The sequence below is a fragment of the Glycine max genome, chromosome 6 (assembly GCF_000004515.6).
Source record: "Glycine max cultivar Williams 82 chromosome 6, Glycine_max_v4.0, whole genome shotgun sequence".
Classification (NCBI taxonomy): domain Eukaryota; kingdom Viridiplantae; phylum Streptophyta; class Magnoliopsida; order Fabales; family Fabaceae; genus Glycine; species Glycine max.
Genome location: NC_038242.2, coordinates 43273641 through 43291430, shown reverse-complemented (window position 1 = coordinate 43291430; position 17790 = coordinate 43273641). Strand labels below are relative to the sequence as shown.

Genomic DNA, 17790 nt, shown 5'->3' with positions numbered 1-17790 from the left:
TGTGAGGCATGTCCTGTCATGCACTCCTAGGCGCCCGACGAGGTTTTTCATTGAAAAATGGTACCACATTGCATGAGGCTTGAGTCTAGAGTATTTGTTGCATAACGCGTGTGTTTGACTTTCATTAAGTTAACAATTGTGGTTTGATGTCATTTTTAGAGTGGATGAACTTGAATGGATGTGCATAATGTGTGTGATTTTGTGAAGTGATGTTAATTATATAAATTCAGCTTTAAGTATTATATGTTTTACATGCTATAATATTTTATCATATATAAATGTGATAACTCATTCCCGGTGTGTGTTTGTGTTTGGGCTTATTGCCATTTGTTCACGTGAGCCATCACATGATGAGTTCCATGATAGGGCCGAAGAGACTTAGTCTGTGATAGAGAAATGCTTTGATAAGTGTGACATTGGGGCATAAGATTTTACTTCGCATGTTATATTTTTCGTAAACGATATAATTGTGTTATGTTTTCTATTTTAGTTTTTTTATTATTATTCTTTCAGCAGGACGACCTTGTTTTGAGTTGGAATAACTTTGTTGTTTTTATTCAAACAATTTCTACTATGTTTTCATTAAGCGAATGCGAATCCTTTATCTATTGAAATCAATTTAAAGTCAATGTGTTTTTTTTAAAAAAAAAATTCGCATGATTTTATTTTCTTTTATTCGTTATTTGAGGATAAAGGGTGTCACAGGAGCTCATGGTAGAAGGAAAGAGCAACGAGAACACCAAATTGTTAGAAGAACAAGCTTAAGGGATTGGATTCGAGGCCAGCACCTCTAGAAAGGATAAGAAAAAGGAAAGTGTAAGAAGGAAGCTTGATAATTTTCATATATCCAATTTGAATTACAATTGCTTTATTTATAATAGTTCCTGGCTAACAGAATTTATCATTTTGTGCCAAGGGATATTTAGGAAATAATTGGCCTAGCGATTACGGTTGTGATGCTGCCCCCCCGCCCCAAGACCGACCAGCCACGCTTAGCAATTCCAGAGCAAATTCCAGGTCAGCTTCCTTCATTGAAACCTTCTTCATACGTAGTCACTAAGGTAAGAGGGCCTTGTGATGACCCTCTTTGCCTTTCTTGCTATCTGAACCCCTTTGTTCTGTGCCTGCACCTCTGTTTGCTGTTCTGATGATCCTCTTTTCGTATCAATTTCAGAGCTTGTTAATGCTTTGCATGTAACATCCCAATTTTTCGTAAATAAATTTAAAAAGCTTTTTAGTAATAAATAAATAAATAAATAAATATAGAGCAAATAATAGGCTGAGTACCCTAGGTATAAATAGTTATGTTAAGTCAGCTGCCTCCTTTTGGCCTCATTTTCGTTTTTCCCCTTCTCCTCTCAAAACCCTTTCTTTTTCCCGCAGCCCATCAAACCAGTCTCAGAAAAACGACGATCTCGAACATGTTCACCGTTGGATCGTCGTGAAATTTTAGTATCATGTTCGCAACACAATTCCGAGTATTCTCACCGTTGGGAGGTTTGATATCATGTCTGAGCTGAGAGAAAAACCCTTCGCATTGTAGCCTTTTTCTTTCCCGCAGAAACCCAGAGCTGTCTTGGTAAAACTACGATCCCGGTTTCGTTAACCGTTGGATTATTGTGAAATTTGGATATGTTGTTCGAAATTCAATTCCGCATGCTTCCACCGTTGGGATTTGCGAGATAATATTCGTGGAGGGAGAAAAAGGAATCGTATGAAGACAGTACAAGTGGAGGTTTCAATCTCTTCTCCGTCTCTCTGACATTTGGGAATTCTATCGGAGCAGTCGGAAGAATAATTGAAAGAATTTCCGGGAACCGCTAGAGATGTTGCTATCGCTGGCTGAAGACACGTGAGCCCGCTTAGAGGTAAGGGATGAATTATTCACAGTTGGGGATTAGTGAAAACATGTGTAGGGATCCTTAGAGGATTAAATTGGGATTTTATTTTGGGATGTTTGTTAAATTGCAATTTTTCCTTTATGATTATAAATAAAACATTGATGTCCTGATGAAAATTGCTTGATAAATTGTGCTCTTGATATTTGTATATTTGGACCTATGATTTGGATATAATTGTGTAATATTATTTGAGGGGTTTTAGTCCTCATGTTGTGATAGTCTTTTATATAAATTGTTATATTGAGGATATGAAATGATAATTCAAATTGTGAGTATGTGATGAATTGTAGAATAACATGTTGCTTTGAGATTATAATATTGTTATTGAGATTGAGTATAAGTGTAAAGTTGAACATGTGTTAATTTGTGAGATACGTGTAAACATGTGATGGTGGATTGTGACAGTATGAGATGTGAAATTGTGAATGAGTTCTAGTTGTGGATAAGTGTGTAGTTAACACTTGATGTGAAATTACTTGTGTTGTAAGCTATGAATTGTACAATACCCGACCAGCGTTATCTTGAGAAAAGCGTTGATGCGCAATGTTAAAGAGAAAATGTAGGTTTCCTATTTAGGAACCAGTGTTAAATCGTAGCGCAATTGTGTTGAACGTGTTTAAAACACGAGTGTAAGGTCGTGGGTATTGTATAATTCATGAGCAGTGTCTGCATGTAAAAAAAATTATTTTAGGGGTTGGACCTGAATCAGGAGGGAGAGGCCCTGACGGACTCTTCGGAGTGTAGGCCTTGGGGGGTCACCGGGTTTGAGTGCTCCTTTAAGCCTATGTTGATCTCATATGGTTGGAGCATTCTCGCAAAACATCGTGACCCTGACTGGTCTCCCTATGATCTTACTTAGTGAGAGTGACCTGACAAACCCATTGTGTGGTGTGTCTTGTTATGTACTCCTAAGCGCCCCAGGGTGGTTTTTCACTGACATGGTACCACATTGCATATAGAATTGAGTCTTAGCATAACTATTGCATATGCTTGCTAATTGATGTGTTATTATATCTTGATCGAAGTGTGGGATTCTTGTGTAATGTGATTGATAATTGAAAAGCGAATTTTGAATGACGAAGTGGTGAAGTTACGTGAGCTATGTTTAAGCAAGTGGTATCTCATTTATATAATATATATATTTAATTGTCTTGTTTCTCTATTAGCTAGGAATGTGATAACTCACTCCCTGTGTGTTGTTGTGTTTGGATCCTGTGATGATCTTGAACTTGTGTTCGGGGGAGCAGATGAATAGGTGGATGACTATGAAGAACCTCATGCTAGAGGACACGGGAACACCACGCTCTGATAGGATGTGACATTAGGATATAGGTTCTATATTAATTGTATGAGACTTATATGACTTTCTTTGAGTCGAGATGACTTTATTATTTATTTGGACAAGTTTGAATATGATGTAGAAGAAAGTGAATGTGAGCCTTTTACCCATTTGAAAAGCTTGTATTTAAAAATGTTTTAAAAATACTTTTAATTAATATTTGAATTTTTATTCCTTTATTAATATATATGTGAGGGGTAGAGGGTGTCACATTGCAAGCCACTAAACATATATAGAAGATCTTTGGGGAATGAAGAAGACATTGCAGGTTGTTTTTGGTACACACAAAAGGCAAAGCCCAAAGTTACAAAAGTTTTGGAAAAAAACCATTTTTTGAGGAGGAAAAAGGCAACAAGAAAGGAGGAGGTTTGAAAAAGTTTCTGCCCTGCCCCAATAGTAAGTAAGAAGAACAATCATACTAAAATTTGTTTGTTTAGGCGAATCATCAAATGTAGTGCTTGCAATCAGTTTGGTCATATGGAGAAGGTTTTAAAACTAAAGCAAACCAACAGGCACAACAAGCTCAACTTGTTGAGAATAAAGAACAAATTGAAGAACATTTATTTAAATAACAAAGAAGTGTGGCTTATAGACATTAGTTGTACAAATCATATGACCCACAATGCTTATTCAAGAAATTGGACCAGTCTTACCTCACCAAAGTCACCATTGGCAACAAAAAAATATGCGTTGATGTCAAAGGAAAATGAGTTGTTGTTATTATTGAAACTCTAAGCAGGTACAAAATATATTTTGGATGTTTTATTTGTGCCTAAGATAAAACAAAGTCTTTTGAGTGTTGGATAAATGCTAGAAAGGAATTATCCCTTGTGTTTTAACAATATGAGTTGCATTGTATTTGATTATTTCGATTGTGAACTTACATCGATTAAGATTAAGGATAAAAGTTTTCCAGTGGAATATGGAAGAAAAAGGTCACACGTTGGTTTAGAAGAAGCTATGAAGTTGGAAAACATTGAGGAGGAGCAATTTCAGAATCTAAAGTGTGATTCAAATAGGCCTACAACAGAAGTTCCTAATAATATGTCGGCAATTAGAAATTATAGAAGGCTTTAGAATCCGTTGGAATATCCATTGATAAATTTGAAATACCAATAGATTTAAATTTGTCAATAAATTATTGACGTATTTAAATTTGTCAATAAATAAGATTTTCTTGTAGTGATAATCTGCTTCGATACTAAAAGCTCAATCATTTGCCTAGCATAATTGTTTTTGTATTGCGTTTTATTTGCTTATTCTCTCTTAATTTGAGAGTTGATTTTTGTGCAAATGTTTCAAACCATGTTGTTTGAGAAATTAAGTCATGAGTGACTTAGTAAAAAAAAAAAAAAATTTAAGTATCAGAAATAACCTACAGAATACTTGTACTCAGAAGTGATAATAATATAATATTTATTGTAATTTTTCATTAATTAGACGGAAACTGAATATAGCTCAAGGTTGAGTGAACTTAATATAAAAGAAGAGCTCATAATCTTGTTCTAATGTCCAATTCTATTGTTCCTCACATTAACACTATTAGACAATCTTTTTTCAAACTCTGTTTATGGACGTTGTTTTGTGAACTTGATTTCGATCTTATATATGTGAAAGAGTTTTCGAGAAAGCTTTTAAGGTTATCATTCGTTGAATACTGATGTCATATTCTTCTAAATTATTTAATGTCATCATCCGAGTTATCTAATTTCAAAAAACAAAAAAGTTTTCAGAATCGTAATCTTCAAAATTTCGTTTAAATTTCTTGTTTGCATGAAAGTATTTGAACTTGTATGTGTCTGGATAAATGAAACAGAGATGAAAACATGAGCTAATAACAACAAATATCATTTATCCTGGATTAATGGAAGGAAAACCTTGTCGTTTTTTTTTTCTTTTTTCAATCATATCCTATCTAGCTTCTAACATCGTGATTGAAATTTGATTACTTGAGAAGGGGTTCTTAAGTTTAGACTGATTCAGGTGAACATCTCCTTCTGTGTAAAACCCAGGAACCTTTGGGTTGGGCAATAATTTCTCACCATTCAACATTAGAACCACTGGTGACATGTCTGGCCTATCTTCTGGTGTTTGTTGCACGCATAACAGGCCCACCTGTATGCATCGTATGACTTCAGAAGCTATGAATCTTTCCCTTAACACTCCATCCAGTAGTTCCAATGCCCTCTCTTCAGTCCACAATCTCCATGCCTAAAATGGTGAGAATCAAACTCGTGAGATAAAAATGATTCATGTAATTGTTAACAGAATGTGGTTATATCATTATGCTTACATGTCCAAGAAGATTAAGGGAGTGTGTTGGGTCTGAAAATTCTCTATTCCTCTTGCCACTTACAATCTCTAGCACTATCACACCATAACTAAAAACATCTGATTTCATTGAGAAATGCCCACGAGTAGCATACTCAGGAGGCATGTAACCACTGAAAGTATCAAACTATCAATTTTAAAGTAAATAAAGTGAGTATTATCCCATAAACCAAATTAATGTATTAGAAAACTTACTAAGTTCCAGCCACCTTATTTGTGTTTGCCCCAACTTGATCTCCGCAGAATGTTCGTGCTAAGCCGAAGTCTGATATTTTAGGATCCATATTTGCATCTAGTAAAATATTGCTGGTTTTCAAATCTCTATGTATAATCCTCAGTCTAGAGTCTTGATGAAGATAAAGAACTCCTCGAGCAATGCCACAGATAATGTTGAATCGTATATGCCAATCCACCAAATGTCTTCTGGTTTCATCTAGTCAATTGCATACATATGATTAGCATACCAGTTGTAGTCTCCATAAGTTAACAAACCAAAAAAATGGAGGATTCTAATAGATGCATGCCATAGTAAAATTTGTAAAGCTTCGTACCAAAAATAAAGCAGTCCAAACTTTTGTTTGGCATATATTCATAAATCAACATTCTTTCATTGCCTTCAATGCAGCAACCTATGAGCTTGACAAGATTACGATGTTGAAGTTTTGCAATCAACACAACTTCATTTTCGAACTCCTCCAGCCCTTGTCCTGACTTCTTTGAAAGCCTTTTCACAGCAAACTCTTGCCCATCCTTCAGTCTTCCCTGCAAACCAAATTGTTAGAAATATTTTTGAGTAAGGAAAACAAATATCTTTAGTTGGTTTTCCATATCACCTTGTACACAGGTCCAAATCCACCTTCTCCCAATTTGTTACTCGTGGCAAAGTTTTCAGTGGCTCTTGCTATGATTGGGAAATCAAATGTTGACAAATCAATGCCTTCTTTTCTCAATTTTCGTTTGAAATGGTTCCTATAAATTATTCTTGCTACCCCTGATAGGGTAGAAGATACAATAGAGAAGAACTATCACATTCACAATGTGCACATATGATACATAAACTCAATAACCAAAAGAAAATTTACCTAGCTTTTTGAGTATCATTATTATGCAAACGCATGCAGTTAATCCAAGTATATTTGCACCAACTGTGATTCCTATCATCCTTTTGTTTTTCCCATGGCCATTGACGGGAACGTGATCTGACAGATGTGGAGTAAGATTAATCAAAAACTATAAATATGAACGATAGCTCAAACAAGCTTGCAAAAGTTACTAGCTAATTTCTTACGACAGCGAGAATATAGAGAAAAAGAGCATAGTCAATTTCACCAGTTCTATGTGATAAAACTGAAAGTCATCTAGAATATTGAAGTCCTATAACAATTGACAAACACCATTCAAACCTTCTCTAACTGTAACCTTCATATTATATAATTATTTCCCCAATTATGATGAACTCCACACCAGCATGGCCTGCAATACCAAAATGTTTTGCTAAACTCATCTTCGATTTGTAGTAGATATTGTTGGTTTTGTGGAGGAAATTATAAAAAACAGAGGAGAGAAGAGAGACAATACGTATACAGAGAAAATAGAATTATTCTATTCTAATTCAAATTATTCTCAGCAGCGATACAATAAATAGCAAAAGATAAACTAATTAGATAACAAGATATTAGCAAAACAGAATATTAAAACTAACTTGCTCCTTAAAGATAAGAGGAACCACTTATTGACTAGGCTAATCCATTAAAAACTTACTCCTAAAATATAGGAAATCAACTTATTCACTAAATCTTATTTTAAAAACTGAAAAATAAAATATTATCCAGTTACAAAAGTATATCTCCAACACTCCTCCTTGCTTTTGGAACTGCAAACTCCAATTCTTTGAGTTCAAGTTTGTTGATAGGTAGTGACTTTGTAAACATGTCAGCCAGTTGATCTTTAGACTTACAATAAATTAAATCCACTTCACCACTTTGTTGCATCTTTATCAAATAATAGAACTTGATGTTGAAATGTTTAGTCTTTCCATGACACACGGGATTGTTTGCAATAGCAATGGCTACTTGATTGTCAACAAAAATTTCAGTTTTGTTCTTTTGAGCAAATAGAATGTTTGGCCTTGTTGTAGTGAGATACATTAGACATCCAATCAAGCTCCCATAATATCCTTCATCAATGTTATCAACACCTTCTTCTTTTCTGAACTTCTCCTTTTGATTCATTAGTGTGCTAGCAGATTTGCATTCCTCCATTTGAAACTTCTTCAAATTTTCTTTTGCATATTTCTATTTTTTTCATGTTTAGCATTCTTTCAAGATGGCAATGATCAAGTCTCTTGTGCTTGAATTCCGTGGGTGTGACTTGAGTGAAATAGGTTGTATGCTCCTCCTCTGCTGGATCAAATGAGAAGCTTTTACCTTTCATTTTAACCCTTAGAACTTCTCGGCCAAAATTGTCATAGATAAAGCAATGTTGATGTTCAAATGACACTTTAAATCCCTTTTTAATCAACTGACCTACGCTTAACAAGTTTTGGTCAATGTTAGGTACATAAAGAACATCTGATATTAATTTGATACCTGAACACGTTGAAATTGCAACAGTTCCTTTTCCTTTTACAGGAATATAGCCACCATTCCCAATTCTGACCTTTGAGACATTAGTTGGCTTCAAATCCTTGAATAGAGTCTTATCATATGTCATGTGGTTCGTACAACTACTATCAATCAACCAACTTTCACTTGATTCACTACTCAAGAAGCATGTGGCCATAAACAATTGGTCCTCTTCTTCTTGATTAGCAATCTGAGCTCCCTCATCATGGTGATTTTTGTTGGCGCAGATCACCGCTTCATGCCCTATCTGGTTGCACTTGTTACATTTTGCATCTGGTCTCCTCCAACATCTGAAAGGTGCATGACCTTTTTTGCCACAATGCTGACAAGGTGGATAATTTTTCTTTTTATCCTTACCTTGGTTGTTTGCATTGTTTTCGCTGCTTGCTGGTTGATTCTTCTTGAAAAAATTCTTTTTGCTTTCATCAACTTCATGATGTTTGACGGGCAAAGCACCTTCGACAACATGATCTTGCCTCATCAACCTTCGCTGCTCTTGAGCTTGTAGGGCATGTAGCACTTCTGCCAATGTGATTTTTGACAGATCCTTTGTGTTCTTCAATGAAGCTATAGATGCTTCATACCTCTCCGGCACCGTTACCAAAATTTTCTCTACAATTCTCGAATCAGTAAAATCACTTCCCAACAACTTTATCTTGTTGGCAATACCCAACAATTTGTTTGAGTATTCTTTGATTGTTTCTGACTCTTGCATCCTTTGAAGCTCAAATTTCCTCCTTAAATTCAACACTTGCATGCTTCGTATTCTATCATCTCCAGCGTATTCCTCTTTCAGATAATCCCAAATTGCTTTGGATGATTTAAGAGTCATGATTCTGATGAATATCATTTGTGAAACACCAGTGAACAAACATGACCTCGCCTTTGCCTTCTTCATCTTTCTTTCCTTGTGATTTTTAATTTGGGCCATGGTGGGATTTTCAGGCAGTGGATATATTTCATAATCCTCTTCCACAGCATCTCATAAATCCAAAGACTCCATGTAGGATTGCATTTTCACTTCCCAATGATCATAATTCTCTCCATCAAAGATTGGAAGAGTTATGTGGGAAAAACTTGCTTCACCTTCCATGTTACAAGTCCTGTAAGAATAAGGCTCTCGATACCAATTATTGGTTTTGTGGAGGAAATTATAAAAAACAGAGGAGAGAAGAGAGATAATACGTATACAGAGAAAATATAATTATTCTATTCTAATTCAAATTGTTCTCAGCAGCGATACAATAAATAGCAAAAGATAAACTAATTAGATAACAAGATATTAGCAAAACAGAATATTAAAACTAACTTGCTCCTCAAAGATAAGAGGAACCACTTATTGACTAGGCTAATTCATTAAAACTGACTTACTCCTAAAATATAGAAAATCAACTTATTTACTAAATCATATTTTAAAAACTGAAAAATAAAATATTATGCAGTTACAAAAGTATATCTCCAACAGATATTATAACAGCCTCACTCCACTCCCTCTACATCCATTATTAAAAAAAAATATATAATCAAACAAATAGCAATAGGGAAACAGAAGTTAAGCAACCAAAACATTGAGTACCTAGCACTGATGATGCCTGGATTCTGAAATAAATGTCTTGTCCCCCTATAGAGAATTTTCTCATATCAATCAGGTCATCAAACCAGAGTAAACAGCCGCTTCCTCCATTTCGAATATCCAAATTTGCATATGCTTTACAAGAACAGTTTTTCAGACAATACTTCTTACATTCCTCAAGGTTTATGGTCGTATTGAACCATGATGAAGATGTGTCTGGCAATTTCAAGTCTGTGTACCTCAAGAAGCCATCTGTGTTGCTGTTTCTACAATCAGGTGTAGTCCTTGGAACACAGCCATTGTACCATTTTGATACATTCCATTGTTCAGGGAACTTTGGAACATACCCCTTGATGCAATCACATGTCTGAGAGTTACCATCCATACTGCATATAGAATTTGCACCACACATAGCATAGTTTTCACACAGATCTGACCAAAGTGAAAAAACTTGTATCCCTCTTGTTTGATTAGTCCATAGAAGAACATTCCCAATCCCTGAAGAGTTCAATGTAACTATGAAGAAAATCGATCTATCAAGGGTTTTATATTCATAATACACTTCCTTTTCATTAAAAACTAATTCATGTACATATTCTGTGAGTGGACGAATTGGATAACCAACCAAAGCCTGTCCATTCCATGAGCCTACTCTAAATCTTATTGCATTCCCCTTGTATCCAAAAAGTTGTGGAAATCCTTTAGGATCAAGTTTTAAAGAATACTCTCCCTTAGCAGGATCATCTTCCTTTTTCCAAGACGATATAGTTCTATCTAGACCAGTTACTAAGTTCCATCCAATTTTCATTCCTGGCAATAATTTATCACACGGATAATCGAAACTCTGCCACAAAAAGTTGTCCTCGTTTATATCGTGTTCATTTCTAACCACAATATTTCCAGAGTCCAAGAGCTGTGCAATTGGATTCTTTATTACTTTGCTTGATGTGTTGTAGGACCACCAAATTGTGCTGTTGGTGCCATTTAGAATTACAAGAACTCCTCTTTCATCCAGTTTTAAAACTCCTGACTTATTTTGAAGTGGTGTTTCTCTGTTAGCCACCCATACCACTATTAAAGGAGATACATTCCTGTACCATATACCCAAGTATCGTCCTGTTGAAGTTCCAGGGCTAAAGAAACCAACTTCAAATGTTTCTTCTTCTGAAACTAATGTCTCCCCATCTCGGATAGACTGACCGGGTAATAAACTGTCCAATGAAGTTGAGTTTCTCAAGTAGGATAATAGTAAGAACAACCAAATAAATAACATTCTGAAGTTGTCCGCCATCTTGCTATAATTAAAGCAATGACTTCTCAAATGCTAACTTTTATTAACTCAGACAAGATGCTGGTTTTCTTGGCCTCTGCAAGACTGCATCTAGTAATAAGTTACAATAAAATTGAAAGTTCTGTGAGACAATAGACACCATAACTGCTGAATGACCAAGAATGATAAAATCTGTGTTTTTTTTTTCAAATTGGTCTTTATAAAAGGATTATCTCACTATGAGATGAATGCACTTTAGAACATTGATGATTAGAAAATTAAGAGTTAAGATTGTAACTTACTTCAATGTTTTCTTTTGATCTTAGGAATTGAACTCAAATAGTTTTACAACAACTTAGGTACATTGCTCAACCATTTAAGGCAAACCCTTAGTAAGTAACTTCATTATTGTTTATTATCCATGTACTTTTATAATAATTTTTTTTTAAATCAATTACTGTAAATGCACTTAACTTTTAAAGATCCATCAAATTTATCCCAAATAAAAAACAATTATCTGACTAGTATAATTAAGACAAGTATACTTAAATTTAGATCCATTTATTTACTCCATTTCGGTAATTTATACACTACATGTTGATGCTAAAGGTATCCAATTAAAGATAAAGTAAAAAGTACAACTCTATTCAAATTTGAGTACGCTTAATATAGTTACATAGGTCAGCAAGAGACTTGCTCCCCCAAACAGATTTTGTCATCCATCATTAACAAGTCTCGTATTTCTTTTAATTCTATCTCAAACTCAAGGGTGAGTTATGTAAGGCTTCAAATGAATCATATAGCTCACACATTAGCAAGAGTTTCAAGATTTCATGCTTTTAGTCAATTATTCAATTATGTTTCCAATTGTACTCATAATTGGCTTAAATATGTTTTTTATCTATAAAAATATTCGATTTTTGTGTTTGTTCTCTAATAAATTTTTGTTTTTTATTGAGTCTCTAATAAAATAAAACTTTTATGTTTGATCCTAAATATTATGTTTTTAATATATGATAAATTAGAAAATTTTGTATTTACTTTTTAATAAATTAACAAATTTTGTTCTAGTATGTATTAATAACAAATGAGAAATATTTATCATGGAACAAATACAAAATTTGATAATTTATTAAGGGTTAAAAATAAGTGTCAAAGATTAAAAAATTATTATTTTATTAGAAACTCACTGCAAAACAAAAATTTATTAGGAAGAAAATGCAAAATCAGATATTTGTTTGGGATAAAAAATATTTAAGCCTTTAATGATCTATGAGAAACCATAAAAGTTTCTGTTTAGAAAAAAAATACAGTTACATAGATCCATCTAATTATAAAATTCCATTTTTAACAATTAATTCAGGTAGTAAAATAAAATATCAAGGATAAAAAATAAAAATGTTATTTTATTAGGAACTCACGCAAAAGAAAAATGTATTAAAAGACAAACACAAAAATTGAATATTTATTAGGGATAAAAAAATATTTTTAAGCTTACTAAATATAAACAGTTTGTAATAAACCAAATGGTGTTCTTAGAATACAAAAGAAAAAAAACACTAAGATAGATGTGAACCGGCTAACCACTTTGAAATAAGATGCAGCAGGAAGTTAGCTAAACGAAATAACAATTAAACATAATATGGTATGAGACTTATCTTTAAAAGTGTGAAACAATCGGTGCTGAGTTATTCTAATTTAATCAATGTCTCAAATTTGAGTTATGAATATATAATTGTCTTAAATATAAAAAAAATATTTTATTATATTTATAATAATCTTATTCAACTTGACAGCAGTATAATTTTATGTGAAAAATACTTGCAGTTTAAAAAAAATACAGAACAAGATTTTGGTATAAAACTCAACAACGAAAATGGCGATTTATGCACAATATAAATCATGAGATTTTAATATCAGTCAGGACGTACCTTCTTGCCGGGGCACATGAAATTAAATTCTTGGGAAATGATATCTTATTTTCCCTTTCCTTTTTAGCAGTATATATATCTTCTTCGAGTTTGTAATACTTCCAGGTGAGCTTTATCAGTTCCTCTCTTTCTTCAGTTTCAATTTTCCTTCAAGGGCACTCGTTCCATCTCCCTCTCCATGTTGCTTGTGCATATTTTTTCAAGTAAACCAAGAGTGAACATGGCATCTGTTGCCTTAATGACCGATGAATAATTATTTTATTCTTAAGATTAGACAACGAGGTTATATGTTAGCGTTCAAATGAAGAGTTAAGAATGGGGAGAATAGTGTGCTTGAATGTTAGACGGTTAGTTGAGGAGAAAAATAAATTATATATGCTGAACCATTAATTTTTGGTTTGCAGTTAGATGTCAGTATATATAATACAAGACTTTTCAAAGAAAGTGATTGTATCCATAAGACTGAACCGTGAAATTAATCTGTCCCAGTATATATATATATATATATATATATATATATATATATATATATATATATATATATGTGTGTGTGTGTGTGTGCACAAAAGGCACAAGTGTCATCATCTCAGGTCAACGGAAGTCTCCATCTTCCTCAAACTACCGTCTCTAATGTGATTTTAAGTACCTTTTAAGGATGAAAGAAATATAAAGCACATAACACGAGTATTTTTGTCATTTATTTAACCCATTAATAAAGTTGTTTGGAAAAAAATTGATGCTATCCTCTTTCGCAAATTAAACACGTGACTCAGCCTAGAAATAAAATTGTGTGCAGAAGTTTATTGAAGAAGAATAATATTGTAGTATGTGCATTCCAACAAATAAATATTTATTTTATATAACTAAAATTTATACTTTATATATAATAAATAAATATCAATAAAATATAAAATATATTTTATATTATAATAAATAATTTGTTATAATATACTGTTATTTTTAATTATTAATAATATTTATGATATCTTAAATGTATATGTTAGATTCATGATTCTATTAGACCAAAATAAGACAAATACAATGCAGGCAAAATTGAATATTGAACCCATTAAATTGTAGATTTACTAAAACTTTGAACTAAATATCTCTATTTTATAATGGAATGACTAAAATTATTGATTAAGCAAAATATGAAAATTAAAATTATATTTATAGCTAATTGATTTTAACATATAGTGATGGTTAAAGGCTGACAAAATGTTTAAATTAATTATTTTAATTCTTTAATTAACTAAAACAATTAATTTAAGACAAATGACCTATTTGGTCATTTATTTTATGTTTTTGGTTTAGTTTGGTTAATTATTTTTTAGAAGGTTCATTTATATTTTAAGGGTGTGTTTGATTCGCTAAAAAATAAGAAACGAGATAAGACAAAAATATTTATTTAACATTTGATTTAAAAGATGACTGATAGATAGTACAAAATAAAAAATGATGGACCGGACAAATACCAAAAAACTTGTAACCCACTAAATTCTTGTAGAACTTGTTGTTGTGTCTAACAAAAGTAAAAATACAATACTATCCTTACTTTTTGACTTTTCATTATCCCACATTTTTTCTTTTTCATATGCTAGGGATCCGAACCGCTATCTTCGCTCTTCCCCTCTTCTTCCCTTTCGTATTTCATTATTTCTTTCCTCTTTTTGCTTGTTTGTTTCACTTCACCTCGCTAGTGGGCACCTTGGCCATTGACGAGGACGGTATGGATTGTTATTGTTTTTTTTTTTTTTGTGCTTATTATTTTTTTCTTTTCATTGTTAATTTATTCAAATGTTCAAATCGTCATCTTCCTCCTTCTTGCTATGTTTTTTTTTTGCCAACTCCAAAGAGGTTGCGTCGTGCCATCGTGCCGCCGCTGCCATCGTTTTGACCCTGTGACAGCCTTGCACTGCCAAGCCCTGCATCCGGTGGCATTAGGGGGCACGCCTCCTCTGTGGAGATGCCTCTCCTTTGTTGTACCGTTAAGGTGCTGCTAATGCACCTAGGATTTTCCAACTCATTCCTTTACTTGTAGGTTGGGTTTGGTCACTCTAACTTGGTTCCAACCCTAGCCCCCCAAAAAAAAAACAAAACAAAAAAAGGAATTGAAATGGGCAGGAAAGGTGGTCCTTGTCTAAATTAAAATAAATACTACTAAGATACAATGTATCATAAATTATTATTAGCTTACTTATGCATTTCGTTAATTTGTTTTGAATTATTTTTCAATTTATAATATGATACTTATAAGATATAGTTATAAATATATCAACATAATTAATAAATTGTAAATTTTTTTATAACAATAAGTCTAAAATCATGCTTTAAAGTATATCACAATATTAATTAATTATAAATATTAGCAAAGCATGATGATAAATTTTATGTTAAATAATAAAATAATTTAAAAATTTTCAAAATCTTGTTCTATATTTTTTCTTAGTGCAAACCAAACATTGTACAATACAAAGGATATTATAGTAAAATTTGTATTATTTTGTCCAGTACATAAACACATCAAACAAGATACAACACAAAATTACTTGTACTGTGCATTGACCATCAAACAACATATAGCACAAAAAATTATTTTGTGACTCAGTTACTTATCTAGTGCTGCTTTGTCTATCCTGTCATTTTAGCAAATCAAATGCACCCTAAAAAAGGATCAAAATGATCCTTTTGTTAGTGCAAAGTTAACGTCATTAATGAAATAAAATGAAAATTTTCCTTTTCATCTTCCTCGTCATCGGCTCCCTTCTCCTTCCTCCTCCCTCATTTTTTGCCATCTTTGTCATCTTCATCTCCAACTCAGCAACCTTCAACGAAAATCACAGCACCACCATAATCACCATTCCCAGTGGCGGAACCAAGACCCTAAGTTAGTGGGGGCAAATTATAAAAAATAAATAGAGTGGGTTCAACTATATAAATATAAATGGAATAAAATATAAAAATATAAGATTTTATTTACAATTTTTAATTTAAATGAAAATTTATTGGTGGATTTTAAAAAATGAGGGGGTGCAAGTGCACACCCTCAATCTAATGTAGGTCCGCCATTGACCATTCCCACGAAATGGGCTTGAACTGGTTGCTCTAGAAGGAGAGGACGTTGGACTCCACGGTGCAACTTGGAGACAGTAGTTGAAGAGGCCAGCAACACTGCATTAGATCTTAAAGGAAGGGATATAGAAGAGGCGATGTTGCAGGCTTGTTCACCATGGACTAACAGAAGGCCTTGCAGGTGTCAAAGCCGTCGATGAGGGAGCTCTCGAAGGAGTTTTTCTAGAGAATGAGGGTGTTTAGGGTTTTTATGGCGGTGTCGATTGATTTTGGGTTTGGGGGCTTTGGTGGCCTGGAGAGCATGGACCCCATTGCCTTGGGCTTCCAGCGTGCTTCTCGAATAGGGTTTTGCTTCCAGCGTAGCACTTGTGACACCCTCTACCCCTCACATATATACTAACAAAGGAATAAAAATTCAAATATTAATTAAAAGTATTTTTTTTTTACATTTTTAAATACAAGCCTTTCAAAGGGATAAAAGGTTCACATTCACTTTCTTCTACATCATATAATAAAGTCATCTCGGTTCAAATAAGACCGTCTAAGACTTCATACAATTAATATAAAACCCTATATCCCAATGTCACATCCTATAAGAGCGTTGTGTCTCGACGTCCTTCCGCAAAAGGTTCCTTAAAGCAATTCACCTAGTCATCTGCTCCCCCGAACACAAAGTTCAAGATCATCACAGGATCCAAACACAAACAACACACGGGGAGTGAGTTATCACATTCCTAACTAATAAAGAAACAAGACAACTAGATATACATATCATATAAACCAAATAAAACTTACTTACACGTAATTCCACCACTTGTCATTCAAAGTTCACTTTTCATCCATCAATCACACTTTTCAATCATCAATCACATTACACAAGAATCACACACTTCGATCAAGACATAATAACACATCAATTTCATAATAAACAATTAGCAAGCGCATGAGACAGTTATGCTAAGACTCAAGCCTATATGCAATGTGGTACCATATCAGTGAAAAACCACCCTGGGGTGCTTAGGAGTACATAACAAGACACACCGTACAATGGGTTTGTCAGATCACTCTCACTAAGTTAGATCATAGGGAGACCAGTCAGGGTCATGATGTTTTGCGAGAATGCTCCAACCATATGGAATCAGCATAGGCTTAAAGGAGCACTCAAACCCAGTGACCCCCAAGGCCTACACTCCGAATAGTCCGTTAGGGCTTCTCCCTCCTGATTCAAGTCCACCCCCTAAAATCATTTTAGCACACAGACACTGCTAATGAATTATACAGTACCCACGACCTCACACTCGTGTTTTAAACATATACAACATATTGCGCTACAATTTAACATTGGTTCCTAAATAGGAAACCTACACTTTCTCTTTAACACTGGTTCCTAAATAGGAAACCTACACTTTCTCTTTAGCACTGCGCATTTACACTTTTCTCAAGATAACACTGGTCGGGTTATTGTACAATTCACAGCTTACAACACAAATAATGTCACATCAAGAGTTAATCACACACTTATTCACAACCAAAACTCATTCACAATTTCACATCTCATAATGTCACAATCCACCATCACATGTTTTCACGTATCTCACAATTCAACACCTGTTCTACTTTACACTTTTACTCAATCTCAATAACAATATTGTAATCTCAAGGCAACATATTATTCCACAATTCATCACATATTTCATTTATAAGCACTGCTCATGAATTATACAATACCCATGACCTCACACTCGCGTT

The 17790-nt window shown here is 33.6% G+C and overlaps 1 protein-coding gene across 2 annotated transcripts; it reads right to left on the bottom strand.

Annotated features, from left to right (window-relative positions):
* Positions 1-4966: 4966 nt before the first annotated feature.
* LOC100817558 (G-type lectin S-receptor-like serine/threonine-protein kinase At4g27290) lies at positions 4967-13293 on the bottom strand. Of its 2 annotated transcripts, none has more exons than XM_006582136.3 (8): positions 12970-13293; positions 9772-11143; positions 6654-6770; positions 6405-6562; positions 6123-6333; positions 5767-6004; positions 5534-5684; positions 4967-5451 (listed from the first exon to the last, which is right to left on the bottom strand). In XM_006582136.3, exons 2-8 carry the CDS (start codon positions 11057-11059, stop codon positions 5152-5154), a joined length of 2463 nt encoding a protein of 820 aa, XP_006582199.1. In that variant the 5' UTR covers positions 11060-11143; positions 12970-13293; the 3' UTR covers positions 4967-5151. The 2 variants fall into 2 exon arrangements, with proteins under 2 accessions (XP_006582199.1, XP_040872050.1); XM_041016116.1 differs by having other exon boundaries at positions 5022-5451; positions 9772-11149.
* Positions 13294-17790: the final 4497 nt, after the last annotated feature.